This window comes from Chlamydotis macqueenii, chromosome 1, assembly GCF_036417535.1.
Source record: "Chlamydotis macqueenii isolate bChlMac1 chromosome 1, bChlMac1.mat, whole genome shotgun sequence".
Taxonomy (NCBI): domain Eukaryota; kingdom Metazoa; phylum Chordata; class Aves; order Otidiformes; family Otididae; genus Chlamydotis; species Chlamydotis macqueenii.
Window position 1 is genome coordinate 94,107,810 of NC_141556.1, and position 23,225 is coordinate 94,131,034.

Genomic DNA, 23,225 nt, shown 5'->3' on the forward strand with positions numbered 1-23,225 from the left:
GAGATGAAACACATTCGACAATTCAGCATAAGCAAATCTATGATTGCAGGATGGAAAGAAGCCCTAATTAGTGTATGGTAAATTAAGCTACATCAATTATTTGCATGAGGTTTATCCAGCCACATCAATCCAGGGAGAGGCAAGATGGACTGACTAAAGCAAGAGAGCCCTGTGTGAAGTTCCTAGCTTAGAGGAAGATGGTTTATAACAGCATTTAATAACTTGCCAATCTGCTATTTGCAGAACAGTTGCTTCCTTCCTACAGTATTAGCAATCTTGAACAAGACAGGGTCTAAAGAACAAGGATACCAGTACAGATTCTAAATCCATTATTTGACGTTTTAGCCATGCTTTGTTCCTTACCTCAGTTAATCTTGCAAAGGGCTATTACAAGGAGCAGATCAGAACACAGCAGTCTCTAGGGACTGAAGAGAATTTAGATGGTCTATTAGCTGTTACATTTAAGCAAGCGTGTCAGAGATTACAAGGATTATAGGCAAGCATGACCTTACCTTGGCAGCTCTACTCCCAGCAGTGCTTTCTGTTCTTGAAAGTCCCTCTGAACCTTCCAGAACGATTTCCTGTGACATTCAAGTAAGGACTGTGGCACAGGAACACAGCCTTTCTTCCAGTAAAGCCTACACTGAAGCAGTGTTACCTGACCTCTCCCTAACCATCCTTTGTACTAGCTCTCCTACACAGCGTGCCAGGGCTTTCTGGGGTGAAGATAAGGACTATCTAATTAATTCCCCAATAGCTGCCACAGGACTATTTCTAAGTTATGCAGAGGGTGGGAGGGGCTTTAAGAGAAGATTGTGCATGCTTGCATATATTTACAGGGATTCTCTCCACATCTACTGACTTAAAAAAAACCCTCTATTATTAAACAGTTTGAAAATTAATTTTTTTTCCTTTTTGCAAAATTAAAATCAACCCTCAAGGATTAATTGCATATAAAAAAGAAACCTATTTTACAGCATTGACTAGTATTACCTTTAAAATCAACAGGAAAAAACCCACATGCTGTAATATTTTTCAATAAAGCAAAAATCGCCCACAACATAATCACCCAAATGAACCAATGTGAAGTTTTTATTTGCATGGCCAAAATACCTTCCTTTTGTTCCCCTGCAACATTATTTCCCTTAACACACTTTAAGGTTTTTGCTGCAGAAGGAACAAGATGCAACACTGCATATTTCCTTGAATAACCACTCCCACAACACCTAAACATTTAACAGATGTAGCAAATGACAACACCACGAACGGGAAAAAACTAAGTTCCACCATTCAACATGGTCTGCAACAGCGTCTTTAGGGCTGGCCGAAGTGGGCAACTTCACTTTAGAACGTCATTTCCTCCTCGTTTCTTTACAGTGTTGGTGGTTTCAATCCATACTTCTTTGCAACTTCCGTCTGGGCATAGGCAGCATCACAGAGTGAGTAAAGGTGGGCCATCTCCATTTCAGATTTGGCCAGGTTGATAGCTTTGTTGAACATTTCAATGGCTTTATCCAGATTACCTCTGAAACAAACCAAAAGGTAGTCCAATTAAGACTGGCAAAGCAATCTTTTCATCTCTACAGCATCTTTTTTCCTTCAGGAATTTGTGATGATGATGAGCAAACAGAGACGTTATTACCAAGCCTAAGCAACTAGGACAGCTGTTAAACAGCCTTCCTCTTGAGAGCCCCCACAGGTGGTAGTGGGGGATAAATGTTTTTCACAGGACACCAAGCTTACTACAAAAATAACGCTGGGACAACTAAATGAACCCTCATCTCCCTTGAAATGAGTTTGTATACTCAAGAGGAAAAGTAGCAGAGACAAGAGCTCACATTATTTAAATGGGAAATGCTTGCAAATTTCTCATGGCAACTGTTTAATTGTCTGTCCTTTTGATGGCTAGACATGTAAAAAAAAAAAAAAAAAAAACCACACCAAACCCCCCCCACCCCCACCACACTCAACTGTATTCTCAGCTACGCTCCAAACTTTTTCAGCTACACTCCAAACTTTTGCACAACTGTAATACAATGCACTGTTTCAGAGTAGTGCATTAGTCTTTCCTCTTTACCTTGTGAACTCAGAACTGCAGTCCTGTTGGAATTAAACCCAAATTGTCAGGCTTGAGAGTATAGCTCAGGATCCTCAGTACTAAATATGTTTAAGGATTACATTAGATACACAGGACGCCTAGTAACAATTAAGAAAGTCACTTTAAATGCAGAAGGGATGTATTTAAACATTCACAGACTCATCTGCATGTCGTCCAGTAAGTACAGAATTGGTGAACACAGAAACTTGTCAGATCATAAAGCAGAATTATGCCATAGAGAAAGGAAGGCTTTACCCAAGAGTTACAGAACAGAAATCAGGACTTTGGGTAAATGCTGGCCTTGCACAGCACTGGGGAGAAGATCTTAAGAAAGTCTTAAGAGCCATAAGAAAATATAAAGGAGTACTGTAATTTTAAACGTAACTAAGAACTCTTAACACTGCAGTTCAACATTACCTTTGCACTTCAATTGTTCCCATGGTTTCATATGCAAAATCACATTTGTTATCAATTTCAATGGCCTTGCTTATGAGTTCTAACCCTTTGTCTAAATCTTGCTTCCACTGGAGCTGAAGTAAACTAGAAGAGAAAGAAAATTTAGAACAAACTTCACATACTCCTCCCAAAACCCTGATCATGTAAGCAAAAAAAAATGCAGGGTAGACAGTAACTTCATAGCTTTTAAGAACATGTATGTGAAAGTCACTTTCAATAAGCAATGTTACCAGTTTAATGACTCTAAAGAAAGGTAAGTTCTTCCCAAGATGACTTGTTACAAGTTGTTATGGAAGAGAAAACTTCAGCGCAAAACTGAAATTAAGATAGGGCTAAAGTAGAAGTCAGGTATACTTAAAGTACAAACTCAAATAGAAATGAACACTACTGAAGTTTTCCTGAAACTTATTTACAGTTTAGTCAAGAGAAACTATAGAAATACATTTAACAGCACTAAGATGCTGTTCTCTGCTTCACAAAGTTATTTCTCCTGGCTAAATTTCTAAACACAAACATTCAATTCAGGTTGACTCATCTAAATATGACAACTGCCCTTGACCAAAAGAATCACAAACTCAGCACATACCCTTTATGAACATATGTAGTAGCATTGTCTGGCTCAAGGTCAATGCATTTATCATACATTTCATCAGCCTTGCCAAACTGCTGTTGATCAGTTAGCGCCTGCATCAAAAGAGAAACCGGTATGTCGATATGCAACCAAAACATGCACTCTACACTAGGGCTAATTCCAATTAAAACCATATTGACGATGTGAGATTGGATACAGCTCTCTCATTATAAAGCCGGCCAGGCACATCAGTTACCAGAGTCAAGTTTCAAAATTGAGGCTTTTTAGAAGAGAGCTGCTAGGCTTTAAGTGCACAAATTACGGATCACAGGAATGGGAGATCCACAAGCAACATGCTAAGTATACGGCAAGTAAAAACCAGTCTAAAAGTCTGTACCTGCAATCCTCAACTTATTTTTTCAAATACACATCTTTCAAAAGGAGACGCATCCATATTGCCTGCCTACTTAAAATCAGAAGATCTCATGCTTCATACTAGAACCGGCAGTACTTTTTCTTAGAGACGAAATGACAGTCTGTTACAAATGTACTGTGAACATCTGTACTAAACTCTGCTTGATCAGTACATGCCATTTGTAGCAGAACAAAACTGTTAACCTAGTTTCATGAATTTAACTCCCAAATTACCTAGAAAATTACTGACACCCATCAAGTGAGATGCCACATGTAGGAATTCAACAGGAAGCGTATGCCAGACCTTTGTCTCCTTATACACACCCTTGACTCTCATCATTTATATTATGCTCCACCAATTCCCCCTCTACTTCCTCTACCCCAGAACCCCCATACCCATAAATTCAGGCAGCTTATTAAAGACAGCAAGTGTTATCTCAGAACTTATTCTCAAAAAACTGAATACATTATTTGAAGAAATGTATGTTACCCATGATAAAAGGTTCAAGAGAATGCAGCATTTTTAAAATAGAGAAAAATGTACCTGAGCATAGAGTGCATAGCCTTCAGCACACTTTGGAAATTTTTTTATGACATCTTCAAAGCCTTTCATGGCTACTTGCACAGGCAAAGGATTATTTCCTGTATAAGCTTGGCGATACTATTCAAGAAAGAAAAAGAAAGAAAACAGGAAAAAAAATTAAACAATACCAAAAAAAAAAAAAGCTCAGACCTCTCTACCTTCTGCCCCAAGAGATGCATGCAGCATAACAATTACAAGTTCTAGAAGGTTACGTGCCTGTACATCCTACCGAATCTGTTTTTAGGAACCTACTGTGTGTCCAAGTCTCTGGTAGAATGGATTTGGAGAGGAGAAAGGGTGACAGAAGGAAGCCATAAGGCCTGATAGTTGCCAGCAGCCTCTCTCTATTTCAAAAGCCTGGAAGTTCAAAGCATATAATTCCTCCTTGTTCACACCATGCAAAGCTGTCCTCAAGAAGGTTCCTGCATATGGTGGCATTGAACTAGCTTGAAATAGTTTGTTTCCAGTTTCTTGAAGATGACTGTTTTCACGTTAAGCTTTATTTAAATCTATTTTATGATACAATTAAGGGTGAAGATTTGTGTTCCTCTACCACAAAACAGAAAAGATGACCTACTGTTTGAACAAGGAACACTGCAAAACAAAAGCAGCAAAATAAACTGTTGCATTATTTCTTTACCTTAGCATTAAAAGATATTGAGATGTTTGTTACCCAACTTTTCCATTAAATCAGAATAAAACAGAGAAACACAATGTGTTTTCCAGAACTCTTTAAGAAGAAAAAGCACCCAGATAAACACCAGCATGTTACCTACCAGAGCAAAACACTTCTGTGCTTGAGCCAAGGCAGAATCGGGTCGCAATCGGATACATTCATCAAAGTCTTCTACAGCCTCTTCAATTTGGTCAAGCAGGATTTTCAGCTAGCCAGAATGAAAGAAAATCCTATTTCTGTATTTAATCTGTGCTTCAGACACTTAAGTGATAATTCAATTAGCGTCAGTTACTCATATAGCCTCCAGTTTAGTCTTAGAACTGCCTAGAAACCTACAAAACTCATGACTAAAAATCACAGCCATAAAATAACAAAGCCACCAGTGAAACTTTGGCTTCATACACAAAAAGGCAATGGATACGTGTAGGGATTGAGAACGCTGGCTTTTTAGACTGTTGCCATTACTGCTTTAACATTACGACCAGTCTCCAAAACTATGCTGTATTTTTTCAAGTTGCTTTTCCTCTCTAGAGTTAATGCCCGTCGACTATTTGGATGTTGAAACATTTTGGCTTTCCCAGCTTGCATTTCAACTTTTTTTTTTTTTTTTTCTATTCTCATTCCTCCACAAGAGTGGAACTCACTTCATCGTTCTCTTACTTTCCTGTAAAGCTACTGTAAAACACTAATTTTCAATCTGCAGAAAACTTCAATTCCCTTCAATCAATACATAACCCCATTCTCATTTCTAAAGACCACTAAAGAGATCTAATAACTTCATGGAGAGAGGCACTTGATCCATGGAAGTCTTCCTTACGAATACAACTTAGCATATCTGCATATGGCAGCGTTTCCTTTTTCCTTCCAGCACCTTTTATATTACAGTTCTGTGGATGCAGGCCTCTCTAGGTCTAGAAATTAGTCAAGGACACAGCAATGTCACAGGCCAGAAAACAATGAGCTGAACAAGTGCAAGTCTAGGCTGCAGTGCTGCAGACCCTGAGTTATCGGGAACACGCGTTCCCAAGCAGCTTGTATCTGCTGTAAATGTATATCAGCTCTCTTACTTTTAAGTCAGAGTTTGTACTGATAGAGGGCTGAACCTCTGATGCTCTGTGTTCTTTCCTATAGCTACAGAAATAAACTGCTTTTGCCTGACCTGAACCTGCAAATTACACTGCGTGTTTATTCTGCAACAGTTCCAGATTAGGAGTTCATGTGTTTCTGCCACAAACAGTATAAAGTATCTCTGATGATGTACTGATCTTTATTTTTATTTTAGTATACATTGAAATATTCCAGTATTGGGACAAATCTCTAATGTTTCTTACTTGTCCTCGATGGTGATAAACATCTGCATTCTGAGGATCAATATCAGCAGCCATGTTAAAATCTTGAGTGGACAGAACAGGTTGCTGCTGCTGCATATACATACTTCCTCGTTTGATCAGAGCATTAGCTCGGAGCTGTAAAAAAAGTTCAAAGAAGCATTAGCCAGTCCATCATTCCTCCAGATTTGAGGCTTTGTTACAATACAGTAATTTTTTCATTTGACCAGTTTCTCCCACTGACAGACTTCATTCATTCGAAGCAAGAATAAATTTCATACTGACTCTAAACAAATCAACTCCCTTGCTTAATTTCAAATATGTCAGCCTAGGCTTCCATCTCAATGGACTTTCAACACGCCAAAAATCCTTTATAAGACAGGTTCCCTGTGCTTAGAGATACATCAACATTTTTTGAAGCAGTTCAACATGCAAGTACAATTAATGTTTTTCTTGTTATCTATGAACTGATTTTTCAGACGAGGTAGGCCTCCAATTCATTCAACTTCCTCCGTTCTTCGGTTTGTACTACTTAGCACAGCCGTCTCAAAAAATCAACAAGCCCTTAAAGAAACAATTTGTCAGGAATAAAAAGACAAAATAGTAAATAAACCAGAATACTCCCATTAAAGATTCTGAAAACTTGGAAAAACAACATCTTGAAGTATACTGCAAGTTTATCCTTCAACTTCTACATTTTCTCAACCCAAACTATAATCCAGCTGTGACAGACTCTTACCTTCACATTTGCATCTTCCATGCTGATGACCTGATCTAGGTCCGGTTTGGCAGCGTTTGCATTGCCAATAAGCAAGTAGAAAGTTGCTCGCAGAAGCAAAGCTTCTGCCATGTATTTTCCCTTTGCTTCAATTTCTTTTGTGCTTTCACTGATAATTTTGTCATAGTTCTCTTCTTCCATATATTGTTTTGCTCTCAAATAGCCAGAGCTGTAAATGATGTAAGAACAGTTGTATATATACATGCATTCACTGAACACTGCAATTTCAATTCAGATTTTTCATTAAATCGTAACAAATACTACCTTTTGCTATATTCAGTTAAAAGACCAGCATAGTAAGTAAAGTTACAAATATTCCTGGATGGAGCCATCACTGACTGAAAACAATTTAGACAAAGAATGGCCAAATTACAATGGAAATTAAGAAGAAAAATGTTTTAAAGCTCTTGAACTTGAGCTTCATTGGTCCCTTGAAATGTTTTTTTTTTTCACATTAAGGACAGTGATAATCTCTGCCTTAAAATAAGAGGGCTGGGATGGAATTCCAGGTCAGAAAAGTGAAATATTATACCTAGCAATGTGCAGCTTATTCGTGGAAGAAAGGATTTCATGGTAAAAACTACAGTAAGCATTGCCTTGTCCTCAGCTAAGTGTCCTGGATGCAGTGAATCTGTCCATAGATCAGGACACCCTCTCTTACTTAATAAAGTAACACTGGTTGCAATGGTTTCCATACTGACAGCAGTGTTATCTTCCAAAAATAAAGTGGAATGCAGCATAGTAATTTAAAGCACCATTCACGTGGTGGTCAAGCTCCACTCAAAAGAAGAAAAAGCTCAAGCTTTTTTTTTGTCAGAACAAACCTCTCATTTATATGCAATTTGATTCCAGAAAGATAAAACACCCTTTCAGCCTCAGTTGCCGTAAATTCATAGTTTTCATTAACAAAGACCCTTTTCCTAGCTTGTCTTCTCTCTTCCAATCCAAAGACTAACTTGCTCTCTTCCTTGGAAACTCCCCTTCAGTATAAAACATTCCTTTCTCCAGAAGCATCATTCAGCCCTTTCCAGTCCTCCCATCTCCTAAGATTTACTATGAGACTATAGTAAATATTCAGCATATCTTCCCAATCTCATTGTCCTTCCTCTGTTTAGTGGATTGAAGCCACCTACAGTTTGAAAACAGCCAGTCAGCTTTCATAAAAGTTTCACTTTTAATACTGATCTCACTTCATAAGCTCGCTTTATTACCACAGGGTTTCCCACGCCAAGTACTATAAAATCAACAGCAAGTTACACTGAGCAGAATGTCAAAATCACTGAAAACTTAATCCCAACACCAAACACTTCCCAACTGCACATTACACTCACTTTTCATTTACTTCAGAAGCCTCTCCCTCCTTATCCTTATCTTCATCTGATTTCTCACCCTTAAGCAAAGGTTGGGAGATTATATCATCTGTGAAAGAACTGAAGTAAGATTTAATGAACTGTGGTGAGGGCATCAGAGGCTCACGATTCTGAAAGAGAAAAGTCATTAGACGGTAAGATCAGATGGTAAATATGGAAATTGATAAACAAATGTGATTATAAAAAAATTCATTCATGAAAGAACCAATATATGACTTCCCACTATCTCATTTGATAGTCTGCTATTTTTGATTTCACAGTTTAACATTTAGGAATTATTTAAGCTTCAGATCACAAGGCAATCACCACCACCAGTAGAAATAAAGTGAAGATATTCACGAGGAGGGAGATAGTATCTTTCTGCATGTGTGGCTAGAAATGAGGACTCTTAGGATATCTTAAGACATTGGGTAGGTGTACTAAAGCAGTATGTGAGCACATAAATTGGGTGAAAAATGCAAGTTGGCAGTTCAAGCATAAGCCTAAATTCAAGTAGATTCTGAATAGCAATTTGCCCTTTTCTCCAGGACGTCCAAAAGAAGGTGCTGCCTGTTGTTACAATGAAAACTAATAAGGAAACATCCTAATTCTATATGGAGCTTGGCCCAGACAACAAACATTTTACTTGAAGTCCTAGAAGTACCTCTCAGGTACAAAATCCTTTCTACAGCCAAAAAATATTTCTTGTTCAAAATGAACACTGCACACAACAATTACAATCCAATCTCTCTTGCAGTATATGTCTGACTACACTCGTCTGAATCTCTCTATTAAGTTCTATCATAATACTATTTGAAGCACACTTAGGATGCTACCACCACCACACTAAAAGCACAAATTCGTTTTTTGTTACTTCAACACCACACATTTATGTGAGTTTCTATAGGAAAGAAATCCAGCATCTCAAACCCAAGATGGATTTCAGTACTTCAGCCACCGAAACAAAAAAAAAAACAAAAACAAACAAAAAAAAAAAACCCAACAAAAAAAAACCAAACAAAAAAAAAAGGAGCAAGAATGTTTTAATACCTGTCCCAACTTTTTTTGTAAACCTACAGCCACTTAAAATGACTGCTCCTGGCTACTCCTATACTTCCATAGTTCTCTTTTCTGCAGTTTCCAAACATTAACACAAAGACATCCGAGTGCCAAAATAGAAAAGTACAAGTATGAGCACCTATTTAGAGAAATGGAACAGAAACAGCCTGCGACTGAATGTCACAAGTAATCTGTGGTAGCCAGGATATGAAAGCGTATTTTTCGAGACAGAATCAGGAAGTCTGACCACTAATAAAAACATGTGACTTTGCACTGCATCATTTTTTCTTAAGCAATGCTTTTTTGCTTTTCTTATTCTCAAAAAAATCCCAACAAACACTAACCTTAAAATGGTATTATTTTGCTACTTTCTAAAATGTAGAAGTTCTGCTGTTTAACTTAATCTTTCCTACGTGAAACTTCTATTTATAAAACCAGGAACAAGCTGGGGGAAAAACTCCTCCATCGTCACTCTTCTCATTTTAAGCTATTCATTACATATGGAACCAACATTTTTATGCATTTTCAATTATTATTTATAAACCTTTCTATCTCAACCCACATGCCTAACTCAACCACCTGATGTGCAAAGATACATTTGGCTACTGCTGTTCCAATACATCCTGTTTCTATTATGTTGCAAGTCCAGAAAAGCCCCATGTAGGGCAGCACACCAACTTAGGGCATCTCCTGAATGTCATAATAAATTTGATTATTAAAGGGAAACAATTGTTACAAATAGACTCCTCTTCCCTACTGAGGTTTCAAGAACTTCGGACAGGTCCCAAAGGAAAACAACATGGGTACAATAATAGCTTTGTACAAAACCATCCATGTTGATTCTTGCACTTCAGCAGACGAAGACAGTGACTTGCTTACAACTATTGACATAATGGCAACAATCAACATTTCAACAACCAGTCAGGTAAAATGAGAGTGTGCCAGCAATACCACAGGTCCTACCTTGTACTTCTCTTTGGCCTTTTCTTTTCCAAGGAGCTTAAGAACTTTATCAGCTAGTAACATACTTTGCTGGTTTTGGAAAGCTTCTAAAATGCAGACTGCAGTGACATCTAGGAAATGACATACAAAAGTGAGATTAAAGACAAATGCTGATAGTCAGTGGAGTACACTAAAATGTGCCACTGTTACAGTGAGTCACTGCTAAACTAACACACGCCCTGTTTGAGGGCAAAAGCCTCTGTTTCCAGTTTGCTGTATTTACCATGTTTTCCAAGATAAAAATCTGTATCCAAAATTATCTCCTTATGATAAAAGGACTTTATGACAGTGAATGAAAGCAACTACATTTATTTTTATCTTCATGTTTTTATCTAGAGAAGAACACACTTAGATGAACAGTGAAAATGTATACCTCCAGTAAGGGGCTTTCAAAATTTTGAAATTTTGAGGACAGTAATTATGTTCATATTATGTTAGCATTAAAAGTGCTAACACAGCTTCTCTTCTGGGACTGGTCCTAATTTTCTACTTTTAAAATTCACAATCAGTCCCATCACATCTCGCTTTTTCCTCAGTTTAAGAAATCTTTCCATATTGTATCTCAAATTTTTCTCCTCACCTCTTTGGAATGGAGCAAGTTTAAGAGAAATACCTTGCTGGCCTATTTAAAGTGCTAGCCCATATCACAGTACTTTCATTCATACACAGAAGGCTTTGCAAATGTTAACCTATTGCTGCCTGAATCATATTTCGCAGTGTGAAATGAGCTCTTATGGTATATTAACATTATTTCTCTGGATCCTCTAGTTAATGCAATACTACCTCTCATTTTTCCTATTTAATTTTCACTGTTTGAGTACACATAAAAAGCAAGTGTCTTACCCTGAAGTTTTAGTATAGTTTCTGTAATTCTGCACTGCTATAGGTGCTATTATGCCACCAATTATACAGAAACTCCCCACAACTTTGGCATGGTCAAGAAGCACATTGGAGTCCCTGGGAAAACACGCTACACCCAGAAAGAGTGAGAAAGATGTAGTAATCTCATGCTATACAACCTTAGCATACACACTGTGCCCAAAGCGGGCAGCTGTAAATTAGGGCCCAGACTTGGGTGAAGCAGAAACATCTTCCCAAATTATACTGCCAGGGATGGGGGGTTTTGATAGTGGCAGTGCGTTTTTCTAGGGTTTGTTTGTTTTTGCTTTCCTTCGCTACACGGACATATTCTACTTCCTGAGATTTTACTGGCCATGCACAGTTGGTAGTTAAAAGCAGTATTGTATTAGAAAACTGGTGTAGTGCAGAAAAAGCAAGTAATTTTCAGATCTGAAAAAAAAAAAAAAAAAAAAAAAAAAAAAGGCAAGCTAAAAATCAAACACAAACCAAAGTTGAAAATAATTGCTACAAACATTGCTGCTACTAATGTTAAAAAGGAATTACCTTTAAAAGCTATCCTGCCCCAAGCAGGGACACTTGATCGTTCTTGGGGCTTTTATCATCTGTTAGTTTATCGCAACTACATAAGGTTTAGATTCTATTATAGCACTCTGGAAGTGCAGCGGTTAGTCAATTAGTGATTGCAGAGGACTACACTAAATGACCTAAGTATTCTGTTTCTAGTCACTATGGTCTTACAGGCCAGAAAGGCATTCTGCCAGCAGATAAATAAATAGATGGATAAATAAAATCTTCACCTTCTAATTTAGCAGACCTAGTTCTTAGCTGTTACACATAACGAAGCTAACTTAATTAAACAGTTAGATTTGCCAGTTAGAGCACTGCCTTATTTTCTGTCCTTCTTTGATAATGAGCACAGCCGAAAATTTCATTTGCCTTTTAACCTTACATCAGCAGGAATCATTTCACTTGATGAAATTTAAATGCCTCCTCTCAAGCAGTGTCCCTTAGTTCAAAAGTGCCCTCAGACAACACACCTGACCTGTAGTTCTCCTTAATTTTCATGGCTTCTCAGTCACATCTTCCTGACAGTTCAAAATGTATTCTGTTAGGAATAGTATTTGGAAGGATCTGACACAGTAGTTTCTGCCAAATATATAGTGTTCATATTAAAAAAAAAAAAAAAAAAAAAAAAAAAAGGTTAAATCTGTTCCGATTTTTGTAACAGTTAAAAGATCAGAATGAAATGCTACTGAAGCTGTTTTCCCTTTTAATACCTGTCAAAAGCATTCAAATGACTGTAATACTCTTGTTTCTGACCATGTATCTCCACCTGCAAAAACACCTTGGTTTTTGTAGTAGTACCATTTCTCTAAAACAGGGAAGAAAGTTTGTTCACTGTATGGAAGTAGAATGATATAATAATAAATACTGCATTACTGTAGTTACAGAAGTAAAAACAAAACAATCTCCAAAGCACCTGAGATAATTCCACTTTTAAGCATACATATCAAGAGACACTCACCTTCTAAACACTCCTTCTTATTGTCTAGCTTCTCATGAGCCTTTGCGCGTCTGAAGAGAGCTTTTACATATTTAGGATTAAGCTCAACAGCCTTCGTGCAATCTTGTGCCACTTCCATCCATTTTTGCTGTGAGTAGAAAAACAATATAATGAGAGAGGCCCAACTCAGCTGCATTATATTAGCTTTCCACTACCAACTCCAGGGCATGCCCACCTAACAGTAGCTGCAGTTCCCAGGGCTCTGGTTCTACCTGCTTGCTTCTATTTCTGCAAGTTTCTCAGTAAGAAACTGCCAGGCACCACTGGAAGCCACCTGCACCAGAAGAGCCACAAAACAGAAAAGGAATTCCTACAGAAAAATGAAACCAAACAGTTGTACAAAACATATGAGAGAAGATAATGATGTGAAGATGCTTGCAGGAGGTAACTTGGGACTGAAAGGCTTGTACAAAACAAATAGAAGAAAAAAGATTAAAACATAATGAAAACCAACAAATAAGTTTAACAAAGTACTAAAAAACTTTTAAAAAGATTGTTATTTCAATTTACTACACTACATTACTACGCTATGTATACTAAAGGGATGATAAATGAATATGTAGAGCAGAGCTGGTCAAGGGTATTAAGAACTAAAAATCCATTTATCTGCAAAATTGATTACCAAAACAGGCTTTTCTAGTAACTGAAAAAGAGGAACCACATACATTTGGAATTCATTATGGCATGAATTAGTGTTATAAGTACTATTTGGTTAGACAAGAACTGTTTTATCTCTCCTTTAACTTTCAAGACTAGACTTCTCTAATCACAGTCTCTCACTTGATACTTCAGACTGTACAAAGCCAATTTTCCCACTCTTTTATATGGCTCACCAACTTGACCTCATAAGCAAATCTACTGATACCAAAATAAACACCACTGGCTGACTTCTAAAACTGCTATCAAGCATACTTAGCTATCAAGTAAATGTTACTTCCACACGTGCAAAATTTAAGTCTTGGGCTTTAGTAGGATTCCCATTATTTTTCTTTGTTGTTCTTTAATTTTCGAAGGAGCATCCTTTCAAAATGTTTGGCCTTTCACCTGATAGTTAAAGAAACACTCTACTAGAAAGAAGCAAAATTAACTTACATACAAGAAAATTGTTCGAGAGGGTAAGAAATTAAAACCTTGCCTTTCAAGAATGGAACACATAAGAATTAAGTAAGATAGATGAGAATAGTTAACTGAAAATAATTTTTTTTTTGTGTGGAAAAGTATGATGACCTAGTGAAAAATAGCTGCAAGCAACAGCATCTTGTTGTGAAGGCAGCAGATATCACCACCTGGGATCTTTCAGTGGACAAAAGCAACAAAATAAACAATTTATAATGTAACTTTTTAGAATAAACACATAATTATCTTTACTTTCTTACCAGTTGTTCATAGGCAGCAGCTCTATTTTGATAGAAGGTAGAAAGATCAAGGTTTTTCTCAGGAGGGCACAGGCTGATAGCCTCAGTATAACACTGAATAGCTTGCTCATATTTTCCTGCTTTAAAATATTTGTTTCCTTTGTTCTTGGCTGCTTGGGCTCTATCAAGAGGGCTCTGAAAAAGAAAGTGAAAGCTCAGTTCAAGTAAGAAAAGCAGCACCACATTCAAGGTATATACTTAAGGGCTGATCTTCAAAGATATAAAATGGATCTGAGTGGTAAACTCTAGCCTAGACTTCCGAAAATCTCACTCCTTCCATTTCCTGGAAAAACACAACAGATTTATTTTGCAAGTATAACAGATAGGAGACAAACTTTTCAAAAGATTCACTACAATGGAATTAAGCAATGCAGCGATTACTCTTTGGAAAGCTGAACAGGTTTTACTCTTACATGACTGGTGATCAGAAGAACCGATGAGATAAGTTATTTCTCCAAAGACTAAATACATGAAGACAACAAAACCCTCAAAGCAATTCAAATAGGAAAAGTTTCCTACTGAAATACATATAGCCTATAAGACCAGAGCTGACTCTGCAGACTATTAACTAAATATGAAAAACACTTCATGGAAAGACCTACTGAGAAAGATGAATAAAACCTGTAGGGAAAACAAAGCTGTTCTGCCTTCCATACACTAGACAAATTAACTAACTTAACAGCTAACTCCTCTACAGCTTCACACAACCTGCTTCATAGAACCGCTAATACAAAGTGCTGGACTATCATGGTCTGTCACTCTCAGCAGAGGATGGAAAACTTGGCTAACTGGCCTGTGACCATGCCAAATTAATCTCTACGTTCTGCAGCACCTGTTGACTATCTGCATTTCTGCAGAAACCCACATTACTACCTGTAACCCCTAGATTTACAGATCAGTTATCAAATGTTGGGGTTTATAAGCAATTAGATGTAAAAAGCTTCTCTATCAAAGGGGTATGACCCACATTCAAGAAATACAGAACTGCAAAAGATCCTAACATCCACCTTCTGGATTTCTGCTCCTCTTTCACAGCCCACCTTCGAGGATCAGCATTTTGGGGCAGTTGAGGCTAACCTGCCAGACCAAAATGAACAGAAGTATGAGCACACATGCCATCCTACCAACCTCTCTAAGGAGGGTAAGAGCACAAAACTGGCGGCAGTAATGCCTTAAACAATAGCTGTAGGATTCACTACGTCTCACCTTTTGAATCACATGCACTGAAAAGATCATCTAGGATTTGCTGGCAAAAGTCAATACTGCTCTTTGACCATACTTCTGCCTCCTTGACCCCCTCATCCACCACCAAGGCCAAACTACATCCAGATTGCTGTAAGACAAACTTGAAAGCATCTTTGCGTTTCATCAGCCTGTTTCCCTTAATGTCTGCTCATTTCATGATAATTTTTTAGCATCTAAATGATTTTTAAAACTGAAAACTTGAAAGGAACCCAGGAATTGCTGTATAACCCCTCTTTTAAGGCCTCATTTCCAACTGTGGCATGAGAATCAGAAAATGGATATCAGTCTTAGTTCCTACATAAAAATAGGTATCCAAATAGAACAAAAGTACCCTACAGGCACGCTCCTGAGGAGACACTTACAAGTGAAACCATATAAGGCAGGGAATTTCTTAAATATCCCTACTGCCAGAAAAGCTCTTCTCTCACAGTTCACCAACCACTGGGCTTACAGGAAATCAACCTGCACCACCTCCGTTGTTCACAGAATCAGACAATCTACCTAGTTTTTAGATTCTTGTTTTTTAATTATTTAAATTCAAATTGAAAAATATTAACTTTATCCCTTTTTGTACACTGTGTGTAACTCTATAGATACACAAACCAGAGTAAGTACAAATATTTTTACTGAGAGCCAACTGTTTATTTGACAAGTTGTTTCTTTAAAACTTAGCCCAATTCTGAAAAGGTGACATTTACTTCAAGTATGTCCTAAATTTAGCTCCCAATCAACAACACTTCTCTTTTAACTAAGGGAAGAGTTATGCATATGGAGCAGACAAACTTAAATGCATGAAAGACAGCTTGAATTTTTCCTTCTGCTTTTCTACAGCAAACCACACTAGAAATGTCTTTGTGGAATAATCTACAAAATTCAGTGATGTTCCATTTACTTGTTACCAAAAACACAAGATGTAGGCCATATTGTAACATTCATACATGTGTTCTCAGTATGAAAATTATTTAAGATTGTAGAGATTAAGCCTACATTACAACTAGATTACTGCTTTATCATCACTGCCAATCCCTTTAGCCGAGGGATCTATTACTCCAGGGTGCACCTCAGGCTGACCAGTCCATCTGTTCCATCCTATGCACTCCGACAGCCCTGCACTGCAGTTCCTGCATAAAGACGCATGCTAGAGATGAGGACTACTGGATAATATCCAAATGCCATGGCTGCTCCAGTGTTGTTGGCAGTTTTTTGCTGTTGTCGGAGTTTTTTTTGTCATTAGATTTTTTTTTTAACCAATATTAAAGAAGTAACATCATATGCTGCAATAACTTTTCATAATAGCACCAATAAAAATACAAAAATTAATTCTTAACATCAGATCAGTTTTTGGAAGTTTATCATGCCTTATAATTAACCCTGACAAATTCTGAAGTTGCTGCTTCTCAGCCCTCCAGTCGTAGAATCATAGAACAGTTTGGGTTGAAAGGGACCTTTAAAGGTCATCTAGTCCAACCCACCTGCAAGGAACCAGGACATCTCCAACCAGATCAGGTTGCTCAAAGCCCCATCCAACCTGGCTTTGAATGGGGGTGGTAGATGGGGCATCTACCACCTCTCTGGGCAACCTGTGCCAGTGCTGACCACCATTCTCTGAGTGAGGCCATCCAGCCAATTCCTTATCCACCGAGTGATCTGTCTGTTAAATCCATGTGTCTCTGGTTTAGAGAGAAGGATGTTGTGCGGGACAGTGTCAAACGTCTTGCACAAGTCCAGGTAGATGATGTCTGTTGCTCGTCCCTTGTCCATTGATGCTGTAACCCCACCACAGAAGGCCACCAAATTGGTCAGGCACGATCTGCCCTTGGTGAAGCCAGGTTGGCTGTCACCAACCACCTCCTTGCCTTCCATGTGCTTTAGCACGGTTTCCAGTAGAAACTGCTCCATGACCTTGCCAGGTACAGAAGTGAGAATCACTGGCCTGTAGTTCCCTAGGTCTTTCTTGTTCCCCTTTTTAAAAGGAGAGTTGTGTTACCCCTTTTCCAGTCATCAGGAACCTCACCAGACTGCCATGACTTCTCAAACACAATGGAGAGCGGCTTGGCAACTTCATCCACCAGTTCCCTCAGGACCCGTGGAGGCATCTCATCACGTCCCATGGACTTGTGCACCTTCAGGTTCCTTAGATGTTCCTGAACCTGCTCTTCTGCTACAGTGGACAGTTCTTCATTCTCCCAGTCCCTGCTTTTGCCTTCCCCAACTTGGGTGATCCTTCTCAATTGCTACATTGAAGATGTACACCAATACAAGTTTAACCTACCTCATGCACAAGTAATCAAAAACTCTCACACTTGCTTCTTCCATTTTCTTGCAAATGTCATAGTTACAGACATTTTCCAATTTCACTGCTTCTCCTCACCTGATCCAGTGCCATTTTATGTGGTGCACCGGACATTTTCTGTCCCTAAGGCGAAGGTCCATATAGAACAAGGGAAACTGTCACAGTTTGTCATCTTCTGGTCAAAGAATCTGTGTCACAAGCAAACTAGCTCAATAAAATTAATAGAAGTTCATAATTATCTGCCAAGGCAGTATAAACAAATAGCTCAGAAGTTATCTGTAGTTACACCAAAAAATAACATCTCAGTACTTAGGACCACTTTCAGCAACTGTTCACTAACAACTCTTAAAACAGAGTTCAAGCCAAAGGACACTTGCCTATTTGCATAAGTTATCTAGGCAACTAGGCACTCAGTTATCTAGGCAACTAAACAAGCAGACTGCTAACTGTCTAAAGACTACAGAGCACTGACAAAAATTTCTTAACTGTTACTTTAACCTCAGCAAATGTGCTTTCCTCATAAAATGTCCAGAAACTGCATGCAAACAGCAGCAACTTAACAGCAACAGACTGCCAGCTGCGAGAATAGTAAAGCTTAGTAACTCCCAGCAATGCCAATACGGTTAAACTAGCAGTTTGGAACTTATATTTGAGGGAGATTGTTTTTTAAAGCAGAACAAGAAATTTGCTGCCAGTCAGTGATGACAGTGATGCACAACAGAAGCATGAGCAGCAAGTTTCAGCATTTTCTTTTGGTTGAAAAGGATTTGCATGAGCCCTTGTCCGACAGATGACATGGACGGAGACTACTGTTTCAGCCATCTTAATTTATCAATTTGGGGTGGGGAAGCCCCGGTCTAGACCTCTTTTTTCCACTCCAAGTGAGAGGACTTTCTTGATGAATCAGGTACCAAAATAAAATGTTGTTTTCTGAATACCTGCTGTTACTGAATACTTATCTTTCTTTTTTTTTTTTTGACTAACATTCATCTCAAGTATTATCTCAGACCTATAGTGAAAGGCATTAACCAAGTATAAATGGTTTTAAAATCCTCCTTAGCACTGAAACCACTATGAGAAAAAGTATGTCCACATGAGCTTAAGATACAAATTCAGAGCACAAGAAAGGACATATTATAGTTAGAAATAATTAAGCTCAAGTTTACAGTACAATTTATCAACATTCTCCATCAGTCACCTTCCTTTTAAATGAGTTTGCCATTCACACCTATCACGAATAAGCGAGCTGCACATGAGCTGCCAGGAGTCTAACAATTGTTCTGTTACCATTATACACATGTTTAAAAATTTTCCACATCTGCCCACTACAGCTGGCATGAAACATAGAAGATGAGTCGATAGTGAGATTTATTAGGCAACAGGTGCACAGTACAACGTAAATGACTTTTTACATACTTTGTTTAGATCAATTCAGAATAAGTATCAACACAAGTATGTCTAGACAAAGTGGTTCAATTTGTCCATATACTGATCTATTGTCACAGCAGTGAGATAGGCGACATTCAGCAATTGCTACAAAAATAGATACTGGAAAGAAGCCATACTGGTTGTCTGTTGGTCCCAACACGCAGCACCACAAAAGCCAAGGCATTTGGCCACGTTTACCCACCACTGCACTCAAGGACTATATCCAGATCAGAGGAAAATCTGCAAAGATAGTGAACTGCTGTGGACCCAAAACGTTTTGTCTGTACAATGCTACACAGCTGATTAAACAACTCAAGAACCCCTGCTCAATTCTTCCTCACATACCAAAAAGACACGGTTAGCCGATGAACTTGATGAAAGAGTTAAAGGGTGAGATTTGGACTACCACAGACTTGCAAAAGGAAGTTATTGCAAAAGGAGAAAAAAAATACTGAAGCAACCAACACATGATGTCACTGACTAACCAGTGCTCGCTCCTGTCAGACAAGGAGGGTGTAAACTTGTTAAAGAGGTTATAACTAAGTGAAAAAAAAAAAAAAAAAAAACAAAAAACCCCAACCCATGAATCAACCAGATATCAATTAATGGGATAAATGCAAAGCAGTTTACTTCTCCAACATGTTTAAGTTATGCAACATTCACTACAAACTAAGAGAGCACATAAAAAGCAACTGCTGCTACCAAGTAACTAAAACACATTCCATCCAAATTATAAGAAACAATGACAGCCTCTGTAATTAACAGATGTAATTTGACTTCCTGACCTTTGAGTCATCCATAGATGCAGTTTTATCATCAGCACTTCACTGGTCCAATAGTACCAGTGCACTGTACTGTTGAGAAGCCATGCTTACAGGGGAAGGAATCTCCAAAGTAGTTCAGCTTTTCCCGATATAGCACCTATGCCAAGGGCTTCTGCCAACACAACGTCAGTCACAGATCACACACTTGGCCAGTGCATCTACGCCAGGAGAATCCTCTAGTGCAGACACAGCCTGGGGAAAAAAGTGAGGCCTCTGCAGCAGGTAAAAGAAAAGCTTGAACTGCATGCAAAATAGTAAGTCTGAATAAAGAACAATGACAATATCGGATCCTATGTATTTTTAAAGAATAAAAAAAAAAAAAATCAAGGTTGTGCCTTCAGAAATAGTGAATAGAGCATCAAATGGATACAACAGCTGCTTTAATGAAATGCACGAAAAAGTCCAAGTCCTAAGTTACATTTATGAGTGAAAGAATAGTTACCCAACACACACATACACACAGCTGTTGGTAGCTCATTCATTACTGACCTATGTGTCTTCTAAAAGACTTCCCTCTTATGTTTAGACCATGAAATGAATTACTGGCTCTTATTTACTGTAGAGATTTGTGTATTTGAAATCTGAGTTTAAAAAAAAAAAAAACAAAAACAACCCACTACATTAGAAAGGCAGACTAACACAATGCAGTTAATAAGTAAACATCTGCAACAGTTGTATTTTTCAATCAAGAGTCCTATCAATAACATCCATAACTAATAAAATGTGTGTGGAAACATGAAATCTACATGGCATCGCTGCTTTGGATATGAGGAACAGGAAGGCAATCCTCCACACACACAGAAAGCAGTCAAGGGAACCTACAGTCACATCAGTTTTCCTGCCGCAGCCATATTTTGACCAGCTAGACAACTACCTCATGTAATCAGGCAAAACTATGCCTTCTTCTGTAGTTTCCCTAAGTAATACCTCTCATTTCTTTAAAGTATAAGCAATGACACTCTTCAAGGAACTCTGGATCATACCACTCAATCACATACTTATTCTTAGATGCATTGAGTCTCCCAGCAATTTAATTTGTGGAGCAAACTGAAAGGGCTAGAGAAAAAATATTTTAAATCAAGTGCTATGTAAGTGTTTTAAATGTTTTAAGAGCTTGCTGCAAGTACAACTACAGAATTACTACAAACCACTTCATAGCATATACTGCAATTCAGAAATACAATCAAGAAACTCAGAGTTAACATACTAACAGCAAAATCACTGCAGCTACACAAAGGTCACGAGCAGCCTGCAAACCAGAGCGCACATGTAGCAAGCACAATGCCATAAACATGCCAGATACTGTTTGCAGCCACAAGCCAAAGTTACCACAGTAAACAAAGTCTGAATTTGTTCTCTGTACACCACTTGCTCAGTACTGTTGCCCATGAAGGAACAAATCACTGCATTCAAGTAACATCCTCCAGATTCAAGGTAGGTTTTCTAGCTCACTATGCTTCCAGGAATGCCTGAGGGTATCTATGATTCACTAGCTATGGAAGTTGCCACCCTCCTTACCACTCCCATGCGTTCCTGCCACTGTCCGCCCACTTGCATAACAGTAATCTTTATCACTGAAATGACCACAATTAACACTGACCTTTTCCAATCTCCCAAAGTTGATTTTTTCACTCCTGATCATTTCAGACAAAGTTTAAACAGTGGTCTGACAATTTCAGAGCATTTCGGGTAACACACAGGAACAGGAAAGGAAAACGCAGGAATATCTTAAGGGGATTTTCTTATAAAAGCAAATCAGCTTGCCAAATCCGCCACTTCAAACATGCTTGTCAATTGTAACCTCACCTGAGTAATATGTCACTGTCACAATACATTTGTGACTGCAGATCTGCAGAAAGCGCATCTTAGAGGCATTTTTCCACATGCAGATATACAAGAGACTCACAGATCTGATCTGGACTCTCATCTGCCACACTGTCCTTCAATTTTTGAACAGACCATTTTCTCTGAAAATTCTCAGAATGGTAATTTACAACAGGACAAATGTAAGTTTTGAGAGCATATCTATTTATGCAAACTCTACTCTAAAGTCTCAGTCGCTTGAACTGTATGGCCTTTTTTATTTCATGGAAAATATTTCATTTTTAAAAGACTTGGAATGTGTTTTCTTTCTTTCCTTTCCACTCTGCCGTATCCAGCAGCTCAGACTAACACACAACAGATCACAGCTTTCCTTTGCAAAACATTATTCCTGGAAGCAACTTACAGCTATTCAACACCTCAGAAGCAGAAGCACATTCTCGCAACAACAGCATGCTGTCAGATCCACAGTCACCTGGTTAAGGTGTACTTCATGACAAGATGCGTTCAGTAACGTACTTTTCCAAGTGCCAGTACCAGGACCGGCACAAATATATGCACTCTGAACAAAGTACCACCTACCAAACGCAGGAAAAAATCCACGAATACCAAGGACCGCGGTGAGACGGCCCGACCTCGCCGCCCTTTGGCGCGGAGCACGACAGGGGTGCCAACCCAGCCCACCCGCCGCTGCACGGCTCCATCCCCTCACACGCGTCCCCCCGGGGCGGCGACTGGGACTTCGGCAACCGCTTCTCGCACTGGGCCAGCGGCCCGCCCGGCCCTGCCTCCCGCACACCGGGCATTCCCCCCAACCCCGCTCCAGGAGGCCCCAGCCCACCAGCTCAGGCCCCGGCACCCCACGCCCAGCGGGGGCAAGCCCCGTCCCCGCCGTTAAAACCGGTGCTTCCCCACTCCCCACCTCCCACAGCCGCGGGGACCAACGGCCGCCGCGCGCGGGGCGGGGGAAAGGGGGGAGGGGTCCGCGCCAACCGCCGCGCGCTCACCATCTCCTCGTGGCCGGGCCCATCGGGCTGCCCGCTGCCGCAGGGCCCGGGGCTCGCCCGCCCCTCGGGGGTCTTCCGTTCGCTGGCGCCCTTGCCGCCGCGGCGGGCTGCCCGCCGCCCCCACAGGTAAAGCGCGCCAGCGCCCAGCAGAATCGGCGCCCCCAGCACCAACGCCAGCTGCCAGCGGGACAGCCCCGCGCCTCCACCGCTTCCGCCTCCTCCGCCGCCGCCACCACCTGCCGCCGCCGCCGCCGCCTCCACGGGCTTCGAGGCGGCCATAACGCTCTCACACGGCCGCCCGCGGGAGGGGAGGAAACGGGTCACCGGACACCCGGGGCACGCCGGGAGGGCACGGGTCGTGCAAGCACTTCCGTCCGCCGCACTGGCCGGACATCTGCCGGCGCGGCGGCGCCACCTGCTGGCGCGGCGGAGTAGCTGCAGCCCCCCCCTTGT

The 23,225-nt window shown here is 39.6% G+C and overlaps 1 protein-coding gene across 1 annotated transcript; it reads right to left on the bottom strand.

Annotated features, from left to right (window-relative positions):
- TOMM70 (translocase of outer mitochondrial membrane 70) lies at positions 1-23,066 on the bottom strand. The gene is made up of 12 exons (XM_086761875.1): positions 22,773-23,066; positions 14,116-14,289; positions 12,701-12,827; positions 10,276-10,385; positions 8,236-8,384; positions 6,866-7,073; positions 6,130-6,264; positions 4,899-5,006; positions 4,084-4,200; positions 3,141-3,238; positions 2,516-2,638; positions 1-1,525 (listed from the first exon to the last, which is right to left on the bottom strand). Exons 1-12 carry the CDS (start codon positions 23,049-23,051, stop codon positions 1,372-1,374), a joined length of 1,782 nt encoding a protein of 593 aa, XP_086618001.1. The 5' UTR covers positions 23,052-23,066; the 3' UTR covers positions 1-1,371.
- Positions 23,067-23,225: the final 159 nt, after the last annotated feature.

Excerpts from the sequence above, each read along its gene's own strand:
- TOMM70 (XM_086761875.1), bottom strand. The coding sequence starts at position 23,051 with ATGGCCGCCTCGAAGCCCGTGGAGGCGGCGGCGGCGGCGGCAGGTGGT. Across the intron at positions 14,290-22,772 it reads GGCCCGGCCACGAGGAGATG|AGCCCTCTTGATAGAGCCCA; the intron begins GTGAGCGCGCGG and ends TTTCTTTTTCAG. Across the intron at positions 12,828-14,115 it reads CTGCTGCCTATGAACAACTG|CAAAAATGGATGGAAGTGGC; the intron begins GTAAGAAAGTAA and ends TTCTACTCACAG.